This window comes from Pan troglodytes, chromosome 7, assembly GCF_028858775.2.
Source record: "Pan troglodytes isolate AG18354 chromosome 7, NHGRI_mPanTro3-v2.0_pri, whole genome shotgun sequence".
Classification (NCBI taxonomy): Eukaryota; Metazoa; Chordata; class Mammalia; order Primates; family Hominidae; genus Pan; species Pan troglodytes.
Window position 1 is genome coordinate 100,288,299 of NC_072405.2, and position 17,912 is coordinate 100,306,210.

At 37.8% G+C, this 17,912-nt stretch overlaps 1 protein-coding gene across 1 annotated transcript in view; it reads left to right on the forward strand.

The window, feature by feature from the left end:
* DECR1 (2,4-dienoyl-CoA reductase 1) overlaps window positions 1-17,912 on the forward strand; it is a 50,678-nt gene that overhangs the window by 28,461 nt on the left and 4,305 nt on the right. Inside the window, exons 6-8 of the mRNA XM_001138969.4 lie at window positions 7,060-7,159; window positions 12,942-13,014; window positions 15,061-15,207. Coding sequence (XP_001138969.1) covers window positions 7,060-7,159; window positions 12,942-13,014; window positions 15,061-15,207 — 320 coding nt within the window. The remainder of the gene's footprint in view (window positions 1-7,059; window positions 7,160-12,941; window positions 13,015-15,060; window positions 15,208-17,912) is intronic.

The following is a 17,912-nucleotide window of genomic DNA, read 5'->3' on the forward strand; positions in this document are numbered from 1 at the left end:
TCCTTGTCCTCCATAATGCAGCACCCTCAGCCTGTCCAGTCTCTATACTAGCCCGTTTGACTGATCCAGTACACATGCCCTGATTAGAATCATTCTTTGCCTGAGCCATAGAGTCTCCATTCCCAGCTCTAGTCCACTCCTCAGTGAAGGATTACCAGTTCAGGGGCTAGCATGCATACTTTAGCACAGTGGTCCCCAGCCCTTTTGGCACCAGGGACCATTTTCGTGAAAGAAAATTTTTTCACACACCAGGGGAAGGTGCAGGGGGTGGTTTTGGGATGAAACTGTTTCACCTCAGATCATCAGGCATTAGAGTATCATAAGGAATGTGCAAGCTAGATTCCTTGCATGTGTAGTTTGCAATAGGGTTTGCGCTCCTATGATAACCTAATGTCACCGCTGATCTGACATTAGGTGGAGCTCAGGCAGTAATGCTGGCTCACCTACTGCTCACTTCTTGCTGTGTGGCCCGGTTTCTAACTGGCCATAGACTGGTATGGGGCTGGGGTGTGGGGGTCCCCTGCTTTAGCACTTAAAAACATGCTACATCTAGTTATTGTTTCATGTTGTAAGTCTCCTTTTCCATCAACTCTCCATCCATTACAAATTCTTTTATCAGGGTGCATTACTTCTGCCCTACCTGCAAAGCCTTTCCATTCCTTCCCCACCATTTCCTAACTCAACACTGAACACAAAGGTAGTGCTTTGTTTATGCAGTGAAACATTTTGGAGACCTGCAAAAGGAAGGTGAGTTGAGTACATACTTAACACTTCTTTCAATTATGTCCTTCAACTTTACTATTAGAGGGAAAAGATGACCAGTCATTGACATGATCAGTTGGAATGGAAGCAAATGCACCTTGTTTCAGAAGTGGGAAGAGTAGAGCATAGCAGAAGGCTTTCCTTATTCGTCAGTAGTGTGAGTGCAAGGTGTATGTTGCTTAGAGTATATAAGAACCACATAAGTACATTTCTTTATATTGTGTCCAGAGATTTTGTTTTTTTCTAGAACAGTGGGTGCATCTAAAGAATATTTGAAAACACATTTTTAGTTATCAGTTGAAATTTCTTAAGGTGGTATTAGTATCCTTTTAAAATCACTTTTTTTTAGAGTCATCTCGTTTGATGGGAGAGTTCAACCTCATCTGTTAAAATTTCTTAGAGCAACTGTGTACCTTATTTTGATGTTTTTTGAAGATAAGGTAAAGGTAAAGCGATTTGAGAATTTTGAAAATAAATTAGTTTTTCTTTCTAAGTAGTAATTAGAAATTTCTTGGCAAGGCAGTAGTAGTTACATAGTAGTTAAGAGTGCAGGCTCTAGAGCTTAACTGCCAAGTTCCAATCCTGGTTAATACTTATTAGTCCTATCAACTTGGACAGATTAGCTTGCTGTGCCTGTCTTTTCTGTAAAATAATGTTGATAATAAAGCCTTCCTCCTAGGATTGCTGTAATGATTATAAGAGCTAGTGTCTATAAAGTGTTAAGAATAGTTCCCGGGGCAGACTAGTACTCAATAAATGTTAGTTATGAAAGAAAATGTTAAGTTTCCTCCAAGATAAATGTATTTTTACCACGTCTTTTACAAGGGGACTATCAACTATCTGAAACTTAGGTTTTGACTCATAATTAAAATTGGTTAGAAAAACCAGAGCCCTGATATCCCTTCTTACTATAATTAAACTTAAAAATAGCAGCCTACATGAGGGACATATTTATATTAAATGTTTAAATGAGAAAAGTGTTTCCTTAGTAGATAATATTATTTATATAGGGTTATTCTACTTTTTAAATGTTATAGTCCTATTTTGAGTAGCTTTTAGAGAATTAAGGATTTTTAGATTTTCATATGGGCTCTCATTGAAAAATGGCTCGGAGACAGGTATCCTCTGTGCCCTCATCAAAAAGACAGAGAAGTTTGTCTTCTTACCATGATTGTCAGTAAGATTAATTGCTAGCAATAATAGTAGAAGAGTTAGAACTGCAACCAACAGCTCAGTTGTGTATTTAGGCATACAAGGAGTTCAGTTTTGCTTATATGTGACATATAATGCCTGGAGGGGTAGGAGATGAGGCCAAGCAATGTGGTCTTTATCCTTCGGTGATAGGTAAAGTTAAACAAGGATTAAAAAAAAATTAAGATACTTTATTTCTGTTTGTTGGAAAGTTGACATAATACACTATACTAGTCCCCCATTGTGGGGACCACAAATGACCACAAACTTAACAGCTTAATATATCATATGCTTATAATTTTATAATTCTGTTTTTTTTCAAGTAAATGCACAGAGTTGCTTGGCTGGTTTCTCTGCTTCAGATCTTATAGGCTAATATCAGGGAGTCACCCAGCAGAGCTCATGTCTTGGAGGCTCTAGAAAGAGTCTATATCCAGGCTCATTTAGGTCATTGGAAGAATCAAGTTTCTTGTGGTTGTAGGACTGAAGTGTATATGTTCATGGTTACTGTCAGCTTAGGGCCACCCTGTCTCCTAGGGACCTCTCTCTGATCCTTACATAGGGACTGGTACATCTCAGAGCCAGCAATACCACGATATGTCTTTCTCATGCTTAGGGACTGACTTTCTCTTCTACCACATCTCTCTTGCCTGCTCCTTAAAATTCATCTTTCTGACTACAGCCAGAGAAAGTTGTCTGTTTTTAAGAGTTCACGTGATTAGACTGTGTTACTTGGATAATCCCAGAAAGGCCCCTCTCTTAAATCCTGTAATCTTTCTTAATGTCTTCAAAGTTATTTTGCCAAGTAAAATAAGAAATTCAGTTCTTAGGAATTAGGGCATGGGATCTTTAAGTGGGGCCATTCTGCCCACATATATTTCTTATCTTGTTAGAAAGGAAACCCTCAGAACAACAAGAATATTTTGAAATAAGTAAATAATCATGTAATATCTGTAATGTAAAACATGCTTCCTTAAATATGGCACCCTTATGCACTGCTCAACCATGTGTAGCAGCCCTGACCTACCAGCGGTTCAACAAATTCTTGGATGTCTCTGTGAAACTAGGGGGCTGGGTTGCCTGTTGGAGTTACCTTCCATTCTGGTGATGTTTCCTAACGCAACTTGCCAAATTATTAATACACAGCTAGTAAATGGCAGGCTTTTTGCATGAGAGCGGAAGAGTAATAGGTGGAATCAACAACAGCAGTAAATTAACAAGTAATCCTTAGAATCTAATGACATTTGCTGGATACTCCCTATGTTCCTGTTTTACAGGTGATAAATCTAGGGTCCAGAGCAGGGATGCGACTTCCCCAGTCTCATAGCTACACAGCTAGTAAATAGTGGAATCAGTTTCTGAGCCCAGGTGTCTATACTATTCCCCTTCTGTTGGTCATTGGAACTAAATTTGTTTAGTGATTCTTTCAATTCATAGTTTGTATTGAAACCAGATTTTAGAACTTTTGAATCTTCTTTTGAAATTAGATCATAATCTTGCACATATCATAGCTTTTTTGATAGATAATATGATTTTTGATGTTCTTTTATTACTATTTTTTTCCATTTCAAAATAACAAAGGATGGACTAACATAATATTTATTTCATTTATTGCTTCCCTTCTCTATTTTCTTAACCTCATTAATAATATAGATTCATTTCTGTTGTCTGCTCTGAGCTGTTAGAAACTTGACTTTTATAAAGCTTTTCCATGAGCAGTTATTCTAACTGAAATAATGGGCCTCTGTACAAGAAGGAAAATATATGTGACTAACCCTGGGGATCTAGGAATTCTTTACTTTGCACTTTAGCACCACTGTTCATTTTTTTGAAGCCGATAATTGTTTCACCTTGCAGCATTAATGCTATTGGAACAGTGCAGTTTCAAACCTTTATCTCCCTTTTACACTCATGAGAATTAAAAGCTGCAGTATCTCATTCTAAGAGGTGGGCTACCCAAATTTTCTAGGCTGAGAAAATAAAACCTTAAAGGGATAAAAAGAATAGTAAAATAACTTTCATTTCAGCATCTAAATTGTATTAGGATGGCTTAACTCCTTTCCCACACTTGGAGAAATGTATTTGTTCAGTCTTAGTTGAAAGATAGTGCACTTTCCATTGGAGCATTTGCTTTGTATTTGCCACTTTTAAAGCAGTTTTTTTTTCTTTTGTAATTTTGCTATAAGAATGATACAGTTAGCATCTGTTGTCAATGTACTGTAATGGAGCCCACTAATGTTCTACATCCCTCCTCTTTCACGGAGTACGATTTTGGAAGCAAAGTAATTTTCAGCAATCTGAAAGGCTGTTTGATATATAGAAGGAGTTACCAGAATGACTAACATAACCATTCTTATTTTTTCCTATCCTCAAAATGGTACTCCTGCCCCCTCTTCCACCCCCGTGTTTCCCAGGATGTGCTGAGTTTTCTTTCTACTCTGGAAAATGCTGAGAGAAAGAGAAACTAAATATATGGAGCAGAGAAAAAACTTATCTGAATATTCTTCAAAATACTTTCCTTGTAGTCCTTCAAATTTAAATTTCTAAAAGTATTTGCTGTTATGTAAAAGATGTAAACTTGTTTTGATCCTTTTGCAAATATTAAGTATTGTCTTATCTCGTATTATGAATAAATAAGAAGTAGAGAAATCACTGATTTCTCAGGACCTAAAGATTACCCTTTTAAGCCTTTATTTATTTATTTGTTTGTTTGTTTGTTTATTTATTTATTTTTTGAGATGGAGTCTCACTCTTGTCACCCAGCCTGGAGTGCACTGGCATCATCTCGGCTCACTGCATCCTCTGCCTCCTGGGTTCAAGTGATTCTCCTGCCTCAGCCTCCTGAGTAGCTGGAATTACAGGCATGCCCTACCACACCTGGCTAATTTTTGTATTTTTAGTAGAGGCAGGATTTCACTATGTTGGCTAGGCTGGTCTCGAACTCCTGACCTCAGGTGATTTGCTCCCCTTGATCTCCCAAAGTGCTGGGATTACAGGCATGAGCCACTGTGCCTGGCCTTATTCAGTTAATTTATTGAGAACCTGCTGTGTCCTAGACACTATTGACCACTGTATGTGCAGTATCACTTTTTAATATAGCTTTTATACAATCATTTTAAAAAGAAATTTAGAAAACAAGAAAAAATATTTTATATTTACCTACATATTTACTATTTCTTTCTTTTGACAATCTCAGTTTCTCTATAATATCATTTTCATATCATCTTGATTTTTGAAGGGTATTTTTGATGGATATGGAATTCAGAGTTAAGTTTTATCTTTCAACACCTTAAAAATATAACTCCATTGTCTTCTAGCTTACATTATTTTTAGAAATGAGAAGACAATGAAAATTTTTGTCTGTGTTTGTGTATTTTTATTGCTTATTTTTACCTTTGGCTGCAATTAGGATTCTATATATCATTGGTTTTCAGTTATTGATTATGATAATGTATTGATTTTTTTCCCTGTTTATCCTGCTTGGGATTCATTTAGCTTTCTGCATTGTAAGTTATAGTTTTTACCAAATTCGGAATTTTTTTAGTCCTTATTCAAGTGCTTTTTCTTCCTCTGTGACTCTAACTATACGTTTGTTAGAATGCTAGATACTGTTCCATAGGTCAGTGAGGTTCTGGGTTTTTCCTCAGTTTTTTTTTTCCCATTTGTCTTTCATTTTGGATAGTTTATATTGCTGTGTCTTCAGATTCATGGATCTTTTCTTCTACAGCTAAGCTTATTTGTTCAATTTTTCCTTTCAGATGCTGTATTTTTCTGCTTTAGAAGCCATATTGGTTTCTATTTTGTATTTTCCATTTTTCTCATCATATAAATATTTTCAGTGAAATCTTTTAAAATATTTGTAATAGCATTTAAAAGGCTGTTTGTCTGCTACATCTGTCTTCTCTGTCATTTCTGGGACTCTTTGTCTATTAATCATTTTTCTCCTTGTTAGGTTTCTGTGTCTTTTTATGTGCAGTAATTTTTTATTGCATGCTGTGAATGTTATGTTGTTGTTCTGTGTTTGTGTCTGTGTGTATTTTAATTTTCTTTTGAGATGTGTGGTTTTTTTATTTTGGAAAGCTTCTAAATTACTTATGCATCAGCCTAATCATTTTTAAGGGTCATTTTAAAGCTTTATTTCAGCAAGTATATAGTAGTCCTTACTTTGGGGCTAATTTAACCCTCCTACTAAGGCATTTTTTTTTTCTGAGCTCTCTACTGAAAGCTCTGGATGTTCAGTGAAGCTGCTGAGAACTCCCATGTCTCCCAGCCCTATGCAAGCTCTGGGAATTGCATCACTTACAGCTTCCTAGTAGTTGTTCTTTGCCTGGCCTCAATGGAATCTCACACTAAACATGTACAGCTTATTTGTCTAAAGACTCATTGAGACTCCATGCAGCTTTATGGAGTTCTATTAATATCTCTGCCTACTTTCCTCCTTGGAGGAACTCTTAGAAACCTTAGTTTCCTCAGGCTCCCCAAACCGATCTCTATCTTCTTAACTCAGTGTGAATGCCATTTTCTGCTTAGATTCCTCCTCCTCATCCTTCCATCTATATAGTATCTTTAGGCAAAAAGCTAGGGTATCTCAGGGCTTAGTCATTTTCCTTCTATCAGAGTCATAGTCCTTCCCTGCCTGCTGTGCAGTATCTGTATATAATTGTAGCATATGTCTTACTCAGTTTTCTTGATGTTTACAGCAGAAGGGTAAGTTCATTATGGCTGGAGGCAGAAGTCCCTGCTAGTTTAAGTTTAATTCTGATTTATTCTTATTCAAGTAGTACTTAGTTAATGGGAATCCTGACCAGCTGATTATACAAGGTGCAATAGGGGCATGCCTCTGAGATTTGGGCTTTCGTATTGACTCACCAGGCATACATTCCAAGTAAGTGCAGATTGGGCCATCCTAAATCATAAGATTAGTAGCAAGACATATCAATTTTCTTAGATTATTCTCTCATTAATTTAGAGTGAGTGAAGTTTTAAAAAATACTTTAGTTTTTCTTATACCCTCTTTAATCAGATCCCATTTTTATAAATAATGTTTTCCTTATGTGAAGTGATACATCTATATTGCTAATCAACTGTATTCTTTTAAAATTTCAGGAGCAGCATTTCTTTCTATTACTACTATCTATGCTGAGACTGGTTCAGGTTTTGTAGTACCAAGTGCTTCTGCCAAAGCAGGTGTGGAAGCCATGAGCAAGTAAGTACTTCCTTGTCAATCCTGTTGCTGAACATAACTAATACAGTTGGTGGCTCAGGGAACTGTATTCCTGCTTTCTGGTGTCCATCCAGAGAAAAGTAAACAAAGACTTGGATTCACCATGAGACATACATTTTATCTCCCAGATAAGTCCTATTTGTCTATAGCAGCGCTGTCCTGTGGAACTTTCTGCAGTGATGTAAATGTTCTGTAAATATGCACTATCCAGTAGCCACATGTAGATATTGAACCCTTGGAATATCCCACTGTGACTGAGAAACTAAATTTTAAAAATTAGTAGCTGTATATGGCTAGTGGCTACATATTAGACACCACAGGACTATAGCTTTTTTGCTCTCCCATAGATCTTTATCAGTGCCATCCCTAACCCCTCTCATAAGCACATGTTTATTCTTTTATTGTAGATACTGTATAAGATTAATGGGACTAACACAGACTATGAGCACTTCCCAAGTCCAGTGGCCTTTTCTCAGCAGAGTATAACTGCTTTTTTTTTTTTTTGAGACAGGACTTCAGTCTGTTGCCCAAGCTGGATTGCAGTGGTGCAATCACAGCTTATTGCAGCCTTAATCTCCCAGACTCAAGCGATCCTCCCACCTTAGCCTCCCAAGTAGCTGGGACTACAGGCAGGTGCCACAGCGCCTGGCTAATTTTTAAAATTTTTTTGTAGAGATGAGGTCTTGCTATGTTGCCCAGGCTGGTCTGGAACTCCTGACCTCAAGAAATCCTCCTGCCTCAGCCTCCCAAAGTGCTGGGATTACAGGCATGAGCCACTACACCCAGCCATGATTGCTTTTTGAATTTGTCCTCCATTGGCCTTTTCCATTGTCTTTGTTATAATGGGGCTTCTCATCATTTCATTGCTTGTCTGGCTTGCTATAATCATGGTATATTTCTTTACTACCAGTCTCTTCCCCTTGTATTTTGTATTCATGTTTTCACCAGAATTATCTTTCTAAGAACATATATGTCTGCTCACGACACTCCCCAGCTAAAAATCTTAGATCATTTCCTGTCACTCTTTGGAATAAAAGCCAGAACTCACTATGGCATTCTAAACAGACTTGTCTCTGGCCATTGTTAATTAATTTATTTATTCAATAAATATTTATTGTGTACCTTATATATGCTTCGTCCTAGGGATATGATAGTGATGGAAATAGAACAGTCCTCGTTGTTAGCTGAGCTTAAATTTTTTTACTATTCCATTTATTATTTCCATGCTTTAATTTCCATTGAACTGTTCCATGTTTCCCTAAACTTACCATACATCTTTCATATGTCTATGCCTGAGTTATATTGTTGTTGGAATTTTGCTGTGATGTTTTGCTTACTTCCTTTGAGATGTTTTCTCTGTAATCATTTCCTCCTCTCTGTGCCTTAAAACTTTGTTTAATCCAATCTAGTGAGAGGACAAACACTAATAAATAGATTCTAAAATGAAGGTAATATACCCATGTAGCAGAGAGAGAGAGCAGGGCATCGCGGGCCTTTTTTTTTTTTTTTTTTTGAGACGGAGTTTTGCTCTTGTTGCCCAGGCTGGAGTGCAATGGTGCCATCTTGGCTCACCCAACCTGTGCCTCCTGGGTTCAAGCGATTCTCCTGCCTCAGCCTTCCAAGGAGCTGGGATTACAGGCATATGCCACCACACCTGGCTAATTTTGTACTTTTAGTAGAGATGGGATTTCCTCCATTAACGTAACATTAAACAATCTGACTTCCCCACTTGGACCAGAAGAGTCTGGTCCGTAGCTGGTGCTCCATGCTTGTTGAGCTGAATTATGGTACTCTTCTTTTAGTAGTCCCAGAGCATTTTTAATATTTAAGTCAGTAAATACACATTAGTTTGAGATAGTAAGAAATATTTATTCACAAGCTGAATCTTAGTCTGAATAGAGATAATTACCATTTTTTAAGGTCAGGTAGTGTTGGAAATAAAGGATGAGAACTTGACTATTTTGGCAGCATTTGTTCAATGTCAATATTTGTTTTGTGAGGACTTTTCAGTCTTGTTAGAGCTTTTTATCTCATGTCCTTTAAGAACTGATTTGGTGCTGCTTTTATTGTGTTCCTGCATATAATAGATGCTCATTAAACATGTGCCTTCCTTTACAGCTTGAGTTCCCATCAACCTTCTTCTCATACTTTATAGTACACAGTCTTACTAAATAAGGCATTATAGGTTCCCAAATTCTACATGTTGTTTGGGCCCTTGTCCTTTACTCATACTGACCCATATGCCTTGGCTGTCTTCCTTCTCCATCTGTATTAGTCCGTTCTCACTCTGCTATGAAGAAATACCTGAGACTGGGTAATTTATAAAGAAAAGAGGTTTAATTGACTCACAGTTTCCACATGGCTAGGGAGGCCTCAGGAAACTTAGAATCATGGTGGAAGGCACCTCTTCACAGGGCAGCAGGAAAGAGAATGTGTGCCAAGTGAAGGGGTAAGCCCCTTATAAAACGATCAGATCTTGTGAGAACTCACTCACTATCACGAGAACAGCATGGGGAAAACTGTCTTCAGGATTCAGTTATGTCTACCTGGTCCCACCCTTGACATGTGGGGATTATTACAATTCAGAGTGAGATTTGGGTGGGGACACAGAGCCAAACCATGTCACCATCCTACCTTCTTAATCTCTCAGCTCCTCCTTTCCCCTGCCTCTTGCAGCAAACTCCTAATCCTTCTTCACCCATCAGCTCAGAATGTTACCTCTTCAGAGAAGCCTTCCTTGTCACTCCCACTTAGGTTCTTCTTCTTTTAAGCAGGTATAGCTTACATCACACAATTCCCAGCCTAGTAACTAATTCATTATATAACCAGGCTCACCTCTCTTGAGAGGGAGGGACTCTCATTTGAGAGCAGGCACTGACTTTATTTGAGGCTAAGCAATATTTATAGTTTTGACACATGGTAAGTATATAATAAACATTGGTTGAATGAGCAATAATAATGGCTAACATATTGCATATATTGTTCTTAGCATCTTAACATGCAGAGATAACTGTATGAGGTGGATTCATTATCAGATTACAGTAGTTCTTCAGTATATCAGCTAGCTTAATGACAGTTGAAAGATCATGCTAGCAATTGAACAAATGTATCTGGCACACCTCTGAGCACAGAGAGGATGGCTTTTCCTCTAGGCAGATTTTCTTAACAGGTTGCTCAGTTTTTCATAGGATAATATAGACTCTGCTCAGTACAGTAATTCTATTAAGACATGAAGCAATTTAGAGTAGATACACTATAAATAAATGCCCAGGGTAGCTATGGCAATGAACTTTGTCAAAAACATCACTCAGAGAAGCAATTTTTATGTATGTTCTGTCTGAAAGAGATACAGCCCACCCATTTCTCTAAAATACATTCATGGATTAAGTCAGATTAACAGGCTATCTTGAGATTACGTGTACCCTATTCTGTAGAACTGGTTTTACTGAATTGGCCTTTGAAATGATGCTATAAGACTATTAATGGATGTCTGATAGTTTCATAGAACTTAGCGCATTTTTTAAATTATACTTTAAGTTCTGGGATACATGTGCAGAATGTGCAGGTTTGTTACATAGGTATACATGTGCCATGGTGGTTTGCAGCACCCACCAACCCGTCATTTACATTAGGAATTTTTCCTAATGCTATCCCTCCCCTAGCTCTCCACCCCTTGACAGACCCAGTGTGTGATGTTCCCCTTCCTGTATCCATGTGTTCTCATTGTTCAGCTCCCACTTACGAGTAAGAACATGCAGTATTTGATTTTCTGTTCCTGTGTTAGTTTGCTGAGAATGACGGTTTCCAGCTTCATCCACGTCCCTGCAAAGTACATGAACTCATCCTTTATTATGGCTGCACAGTATTCCATGGTGTATATGTGCCACATTTTCTTTATCCAGTCTATCATTGATGGGCGTTTGGGTTGATTCTAAGTCTTTGCTATTAAGAACAGTGCTGCAATAAACATATGTGTGCATGTGTCTTTATAGTAGAATGATTTATAATCCTTTGAGTATATACCCAGTAATGGGATGGCTGGGTCAAATGGTATTTCTAGTTCTAGATCCTTGAGGAATCACCACACTCTCTCCCACAATGGCTGAACTAATTTACAGTCCCACCAACAGTGTAAAAGTGTTCCTATTTCTCCACATCCTCTCCAGCATCTGTTGTTTCCTGACTTTTTAATGATTGCCATTCTAACTGGCGTGAGATGGTATCTCGTGGTTTTGATTTGCATTTCTCTAATGATCAGTGATGATGAGCTTTTTTTTTCATAGTTTGCTGGCTGCGTAAATGTCTTCTTTTGAGAAGTGTCTGTTCATATCCTTCCCCCACTTTTTGATGGGGTTGTTTGTGTTTAAGTTTAATTTGTTTAAGTTCTTTAAGTTCTTTGTAGATTCTGGATATTAGCCATTTATCAGATGGATAGATTGCAAAGCTTTTCTCCCATTCTGTAGGTTGCCTGTGCACTCTGATGATAGTTTCTTTTGCTGTGCAGAAGTTCTTTAGTTTAACTAGATCCCATTTGTCAAGTTTGAACTTAGCCCATTTTATCTATTGCAAGGATACAGTGTCTTAAGGAGATTGTTATACTGTACAATTTTCCTTTTGTAAGTCTAGAAAGACTTAAAGCATTTTTCGTATTAGAGACAATTGTGCTTTTCCTGAGCAATTAGCTTGCTTTTTCTTTATGGGTACTGTGGATTGTGTAACTGATTAGGCTTACCTTTTTTGTATAGAGTCATGGGAAGAATAGATACAAATTTGTGATGTGACTATTGCAGTTATATGGAACATCACACACTTCAGTACATTTAGATATTAGCCTCATTCTTGGCTCCGTTATATTTCGTTATCCTGGCTTTTCTCTCTCTTTATCTTGCTTTTTTTCTTTCCTTCTTCCTTTCAAATTATCCTGTCTTCCTCATTTGCATTATATGAATTCTTTTAAGCTACCTCGTCATTATTTGAAATTACATTAAGTATATATACACACAAATATACATATGAATGTAAATTCCTAAAATGAATTTAGATTTTAAAAGAGCTACCTGTAAAGTAAGCTTTTAAAACAAGTTCCTTTGAAGTTCTTTGTTTGCTATTAGTGTTATATTTTTCTTCAGGACATTAAGCAAGATTTTGTTAGATTCCTATTTCCTTTCAAGTTTGGTTCAACAATTATATTAAAGCCTAGTTAGACATGGATGTGGTTTATATTTTCTATCGATGTACTCTTTTACTCAAATAAAGCACTTGTGATATTACAGACATTGTAATCCAATGTACAGGGCTATGAGTAAAGTTATAATGAACTTTGTAACTACAAGACTGAACTCCAGAAAATGTGAAGGAAGGGCATGAAGCACTCACGTTTTTATGTGAATAATGAATACCTACTCTAAAAATGTGTATTGACATTGGACAAAAGTATATATTCTAAACTACAAATGGTAGGTGGTGTAGCATAGTGGTTAAGGACACTAAAATGTAAAGGTTAGGTTGTACAGTAGAGTGACTAAGGGTACAGACTGAAGCTAGACCTCTTGAGATTGACAAATTGGCCATATGACATAGAGAAAATGATTTAACCTCTCTGTGCCTTAGTTACATTATCTGTAATATAGGGAACAATAATAGTACCTACCTGTTGGGGTTGTAATCTCTGGCATGTAGTAAGCATCTAGTGAGTCTCAGTTATTACTGTCTTTAACATATGGTATAATATTTCAGAATGTATGTTGTTGATTTTAATTTTTAGGTCTCTTGCAGCTGAATGGGGTAAATATGGAATGCGATTCAATGTGATTCAACCAGGGCCTATAAAAACCAAAGTAAGTTGTATTTTGCTTGTTATCACATTGTGAATGATTAAATAATGAAACGCTGATAGGTATATTCTGGTTGTTGTGTAAAGGACTTTCCAGAGATGCCTAGGTTTAGAGCCCTGGTTCTAGGGAAGAGGCCTTTGCCTTTATTCATTATCGAATATAAGAAATAAGGAGGCGGGCAGGAATGTAGCAGCTATGCAATTTCTTCATAATGTCAATTTCAGTGTCTTAATCTTTTGGGATCTTTTATACCATCAATGTTGGCACTTTGTCTGATTTGTTTCAGTGGTCTGTTATTGTCCTGTATTTGTTAACTTTCATGACATTTTAAAGGCTCTTACATTGTCTGACATCCTTTTTTAAAAAAAATCAAGGAAATGTAACTATATTTTTAGTTTGAGAGATGCTTTGGTAACTTATTATATAGGCTTTGTCTTGTTATAGGTAGGTAGCATTTTCCTTGACTCATGCTTGTGCCCTTTCACTCTCAGTCAATTATGCATGTCATCTAACGCCCACATGTCTCTGATTATAAGTCCTTCTGACAGCATAGATTTCACCTATAAGTAATAATCCTTGTGGATACTCATTGCAACTTGTAATTATCTCTAATGTTGTTACAGATGTTGCTCAGAATATCCACACCTTCTCTGCTCTCTCATTATCCCAAAATAACTTCACTCACACTTCTCTTGGTTTTCACCTAAAGCAAGTATTTATAATGCCAACCAGATGTAATGTTGAAAGACCAGGCAAAATTTGGTAACTTGTTTCAGTTGTGTAAACATATTGGAAAATAATACTAAGGGACGTTTGGGTTATAGGTAGCTCTGGGTATTAAAAAATAACTTGGAAATGGCCATATTAGTTTATTTAGCAGTTTAAAGGATGGGAAATAGAAACAAAAACTTCCTGAGTGATTGAAATTTGTTGACTATCTTATTTATCTGACAATTCAATACTAAACAGTCTAATAAAATTAGTGGAAAGAAACTTAAAAACATACATTAAAACATGATTCAGGGTGGCCCTGTCCTAAGCATATCTGAAAATAGGCTTATAGATACAAACGCTTCTCTCCAAGACCCCAATATCTAGGGAAAAATCACCTGCATTTTATTTATTTAACCTATATTTATTGACTGTTCACTGTATCTATGGGTACTGAGAAAGATACAGAAGTATCTCTGAGAAAGTGCTTGCCACTAAGAAGTTTACAGTCTAGCCACTGAGATAGGAGTTGTACCCAAATAATAACTACTTACTGTTAAAGAGATTAAAAGAAAACTGAAGCGTAGAAACTCCCTAGCATGCACTTTTTAGAACCAGGACTGGGACCAGTTGCAACCCCTTGTCTCTGGGCTTTATAACCTCCTGGGAAGAACTGGAGGTCTGTCATGGAGTCCTCTGAGTGTTTGTTCTGTCTTATGGCTGCGTTATTGAGGAAAACTGCCACCTAAACTTCAAGGCACTAGTACAGAAAAATCCAGTTGTTTTTATTAATCAGTGTACATCTATAATTCATCTTGGTCTGTTCCTTCACAACATTGACAGAAAACAAATTGTTTGGCCAATTTAGTTGTAGTTTTTCTCTCTCTAGAATCTAATTGAATTTCTACATACTTGTTTTCTTCCTTTTCCAATACTTTGGGATGAAAGAAAAGGAATTTCCTCTTAAATATTTCCTATGAGCCACTTTTCTGTGTTTATTAAATGAAAAGCCAGTAATACCACTGCCTTTACCACCTAAGCTTGTACATATTTCAGGATACCTTTATATACATTTTTTCATTTGATGCTTATAACAATTTTGTGAGGTAACTAAGATAGATATCCTCATTTTACATAGAAGAAACTAAGATTAAAAGGGTTATATTTTCCAGTGATCTATTTTTTTTTAAGAATAATTTGGTGAAATTCTTTTTTACTTACAAAGCCTAAGGTTTTAAGCTGCATGGCAGCATGCCATTTTATACACATTTTTTCTTGAGTAGGAAAGGAATTGATTGAAAAACCCGACACAACCTAATTGTTTTCTTAATTTCTAAGGGTGCCTTTAGCCGTCTGGACCCAACTGGAACATTTGAGAAAGAAATGATTGGCAGAATTCCCTGTGGTCGCCTGGGGACTGTAGAAGAACTCGCAAATCTTGCTGCTTTCCTTTGTAGTGATTATGCTTCTTGGATTAATGGAGCAGTAAGCGTTGTTTATTTCTCTTCACTTTTTTTTTCAGGAGTGTGTTTGGGGCAGGGAGGTCTGTTGTGGAACCAATCCTGACAATGATGAATGTAAATATGATTTAAAATATGTATTTAGTTGTAAATAATATAAAATATTATATATATTGTTTAGCCTATGACATTTATTCAGTGATGTATTAGTCTGTTCTCACACTGCTAAAGACATACCTGAGACTACGTAATTTATAAAGAAAAGAGGTTTAAGGGAAGTGCAGGGGGTTGGGGAATTCCCTTTCCTAGCCAAGGGAAGCCCTGACAGATGGTACCTGGAAAATCAGGACACTCCCACCCTAATACTGCACTTTTCCAACGGTCTTAGCAAATGGCACACCAGGAGATTATATCCCGCGCATGGCTCAGAGGGTCCCATGCCCACAGAGCCTCGCTAACTGCTAGCACAGCAGTCTGAAATAGAACTGCAGGGTGGCAGTGAGACTGGGGGAGTGGTGTCCGCCAGTGCTGGGGCTTGAGTAGGTAAACAAAGTAGCCTGGAAGCTCAAACTGGGTGGAGCCCACCACAGCTCAAGGAGGCCTGCCTTCCTGCCTCTATAGACTCCACCTCTAGGGGCAGGACATAGCTGAACAAAAGGCAGCAGAAACTTCTGCAGACTTAAATGTCCCTGTCTGACAGCTTTGAAGAGAGTAGTGGTTCTCCCAGCATGGAGTTGGAGATCTGAGAACAGACAGACTGGCCCCTCAACTGGGCCCTTGACCCCCGAGTAGCCTAACTGGGAGACACTTCCCAGTAGGGGCCAACTGACACCTCATACAGCCAGGTGCCCCTCTGAGACGAAGCTTCCAGAGGAAGGATCAGGCAGCAACATTTGCCATTCTGCAATATTTGCTGTTCTGCAGCCTCCGCTGGTGATACCCAGGCAAACGGTGTCTGCAGTGGACGTCCAGCAAACTCCAACAGACCTGCAGCTCAGGGTCCTGACTGTTAGAAGGAAAACTAACAAACAGAAAGGACATCCACACCAAAACCCCGTTTGTATGTCACCATCACGAAAGACCAAAGGCAGATAAAACCACAAAGATGGGGAGAAACCAGAGCAGAAAAGCTGAAAATTCTGAAAATCAGAGCGCCTCTTCTCTTCCAAAGGAATGCAGCTCCTCGCCAGCAACGGAACAAAGCTGGATGGAGAATGACTTTGACGAGTTGAGAGAAGAAGGCTTCAGATGATTGGTAATAACAGACTTCTCTGAGCTAAAGGAAGGTGTTGGAACCCATCGCCAGAAAGCTAAAAACCTTGATAAAAGATTAGACGATGGCTAACTAGAATAAACAGCATAGAGAAGACCCTAAATGACCTGATGGAGCTGAAAACCATGACATGAGAAATACGTGATGCATGAACAAGCTTCAGTAGCTGATTCGATCAAGTGGAGGAAAGGGTATCAGTGATTGAAGATCAAATGAATGAAATGAAGTGAGAAGAGAAGTTTAGAGAAAAAAGAGTAAAAAGAAATGAACAAAGCCTCCAAGAAATATGGGACTATGTGAAAAGACCAAATCTACGTCTGATTGTACCTGAAAGTGACAGGGAGAATGGAACCAAGTTGGAAAACACTCTGCAGGATATCATCCAGGAGAATTTCCCCAACCTACCAACGCAGGCCAACATTCAAATTCAGGAAATACAGAGAAGGCTACAAAGATACTCCCTGAGAAGAGCAACTCCAAGACACGTAATTGTCAGATTGACTAAAGTTGAAATGAGGAAAAAATGCTAAGGGCAGACAGAGAGAAAGGTCAGGTTACCCACAAAGGGAAGCCCATCAGACTAACAGTGGATCTCTCAGCAGAAACTACAAGCCAGAAGAAAGTGGGGGCCAATATTCAACATTCTTAAAGAAAATAATTTTCAACCTAGAATTTCATATCCAGCCAAACTAAGCTTCATAAGTGAAGGAGAAATAAAATACTTTACAGACAAGCAAATGGTGAGATTTTGTCACCACCAGGCCTGCCTTACAAGAGCTCCTGAAGGAAGCACTAAACATGGAAAGGAACAACCGGTACCAGCCACTGCAAAAACAGGCCAAATTGTAGAGACCATCAATGCTACAAAAAAACTGCATCAACTAACGAGCAAAATAACCAGCTGACATCATAATGACAGGATCAAATTCACACATAACAATATTAACCTTAAATGTAAATGGGCTAAATGCTCCAATTAAAAGACACAGACTGGCAAATTGGATAAAGAGTCAAGACCCATCAGTGTGCTGTATTTAGGAGACCCATCTCACATGCAGAGACACACATAGGCATGGAGGAAACCCTACCAAGCAAATGGAAAACAAAAAAAAAAGCAGGGGTTGCAATCCTAGTCTCTGATAAAACAGACTTTAAACCAACAAAGATCAGAAGAGAGAAAGAAGACCATTACATAATGGTAAAGGGATCAATTCAACAAGAAGAGCTAACTATCCTAAATATATTTGCACCCAATACATGAGCACCCAGATTCATAAAGCAAGTCCTTAGAGACCTACAAAGAGACTTAGACTCCCACACAATAATAATGGGAGACTTTAACGCCCCACTGTCAATATTAGACAGAACAACAAGACAGAAAGTTAACAAGGATATCCAGGAATTGAACTCAGCTCTGCACCAAGCAGACCTAATAGACATCTACAGAACTCTCCACC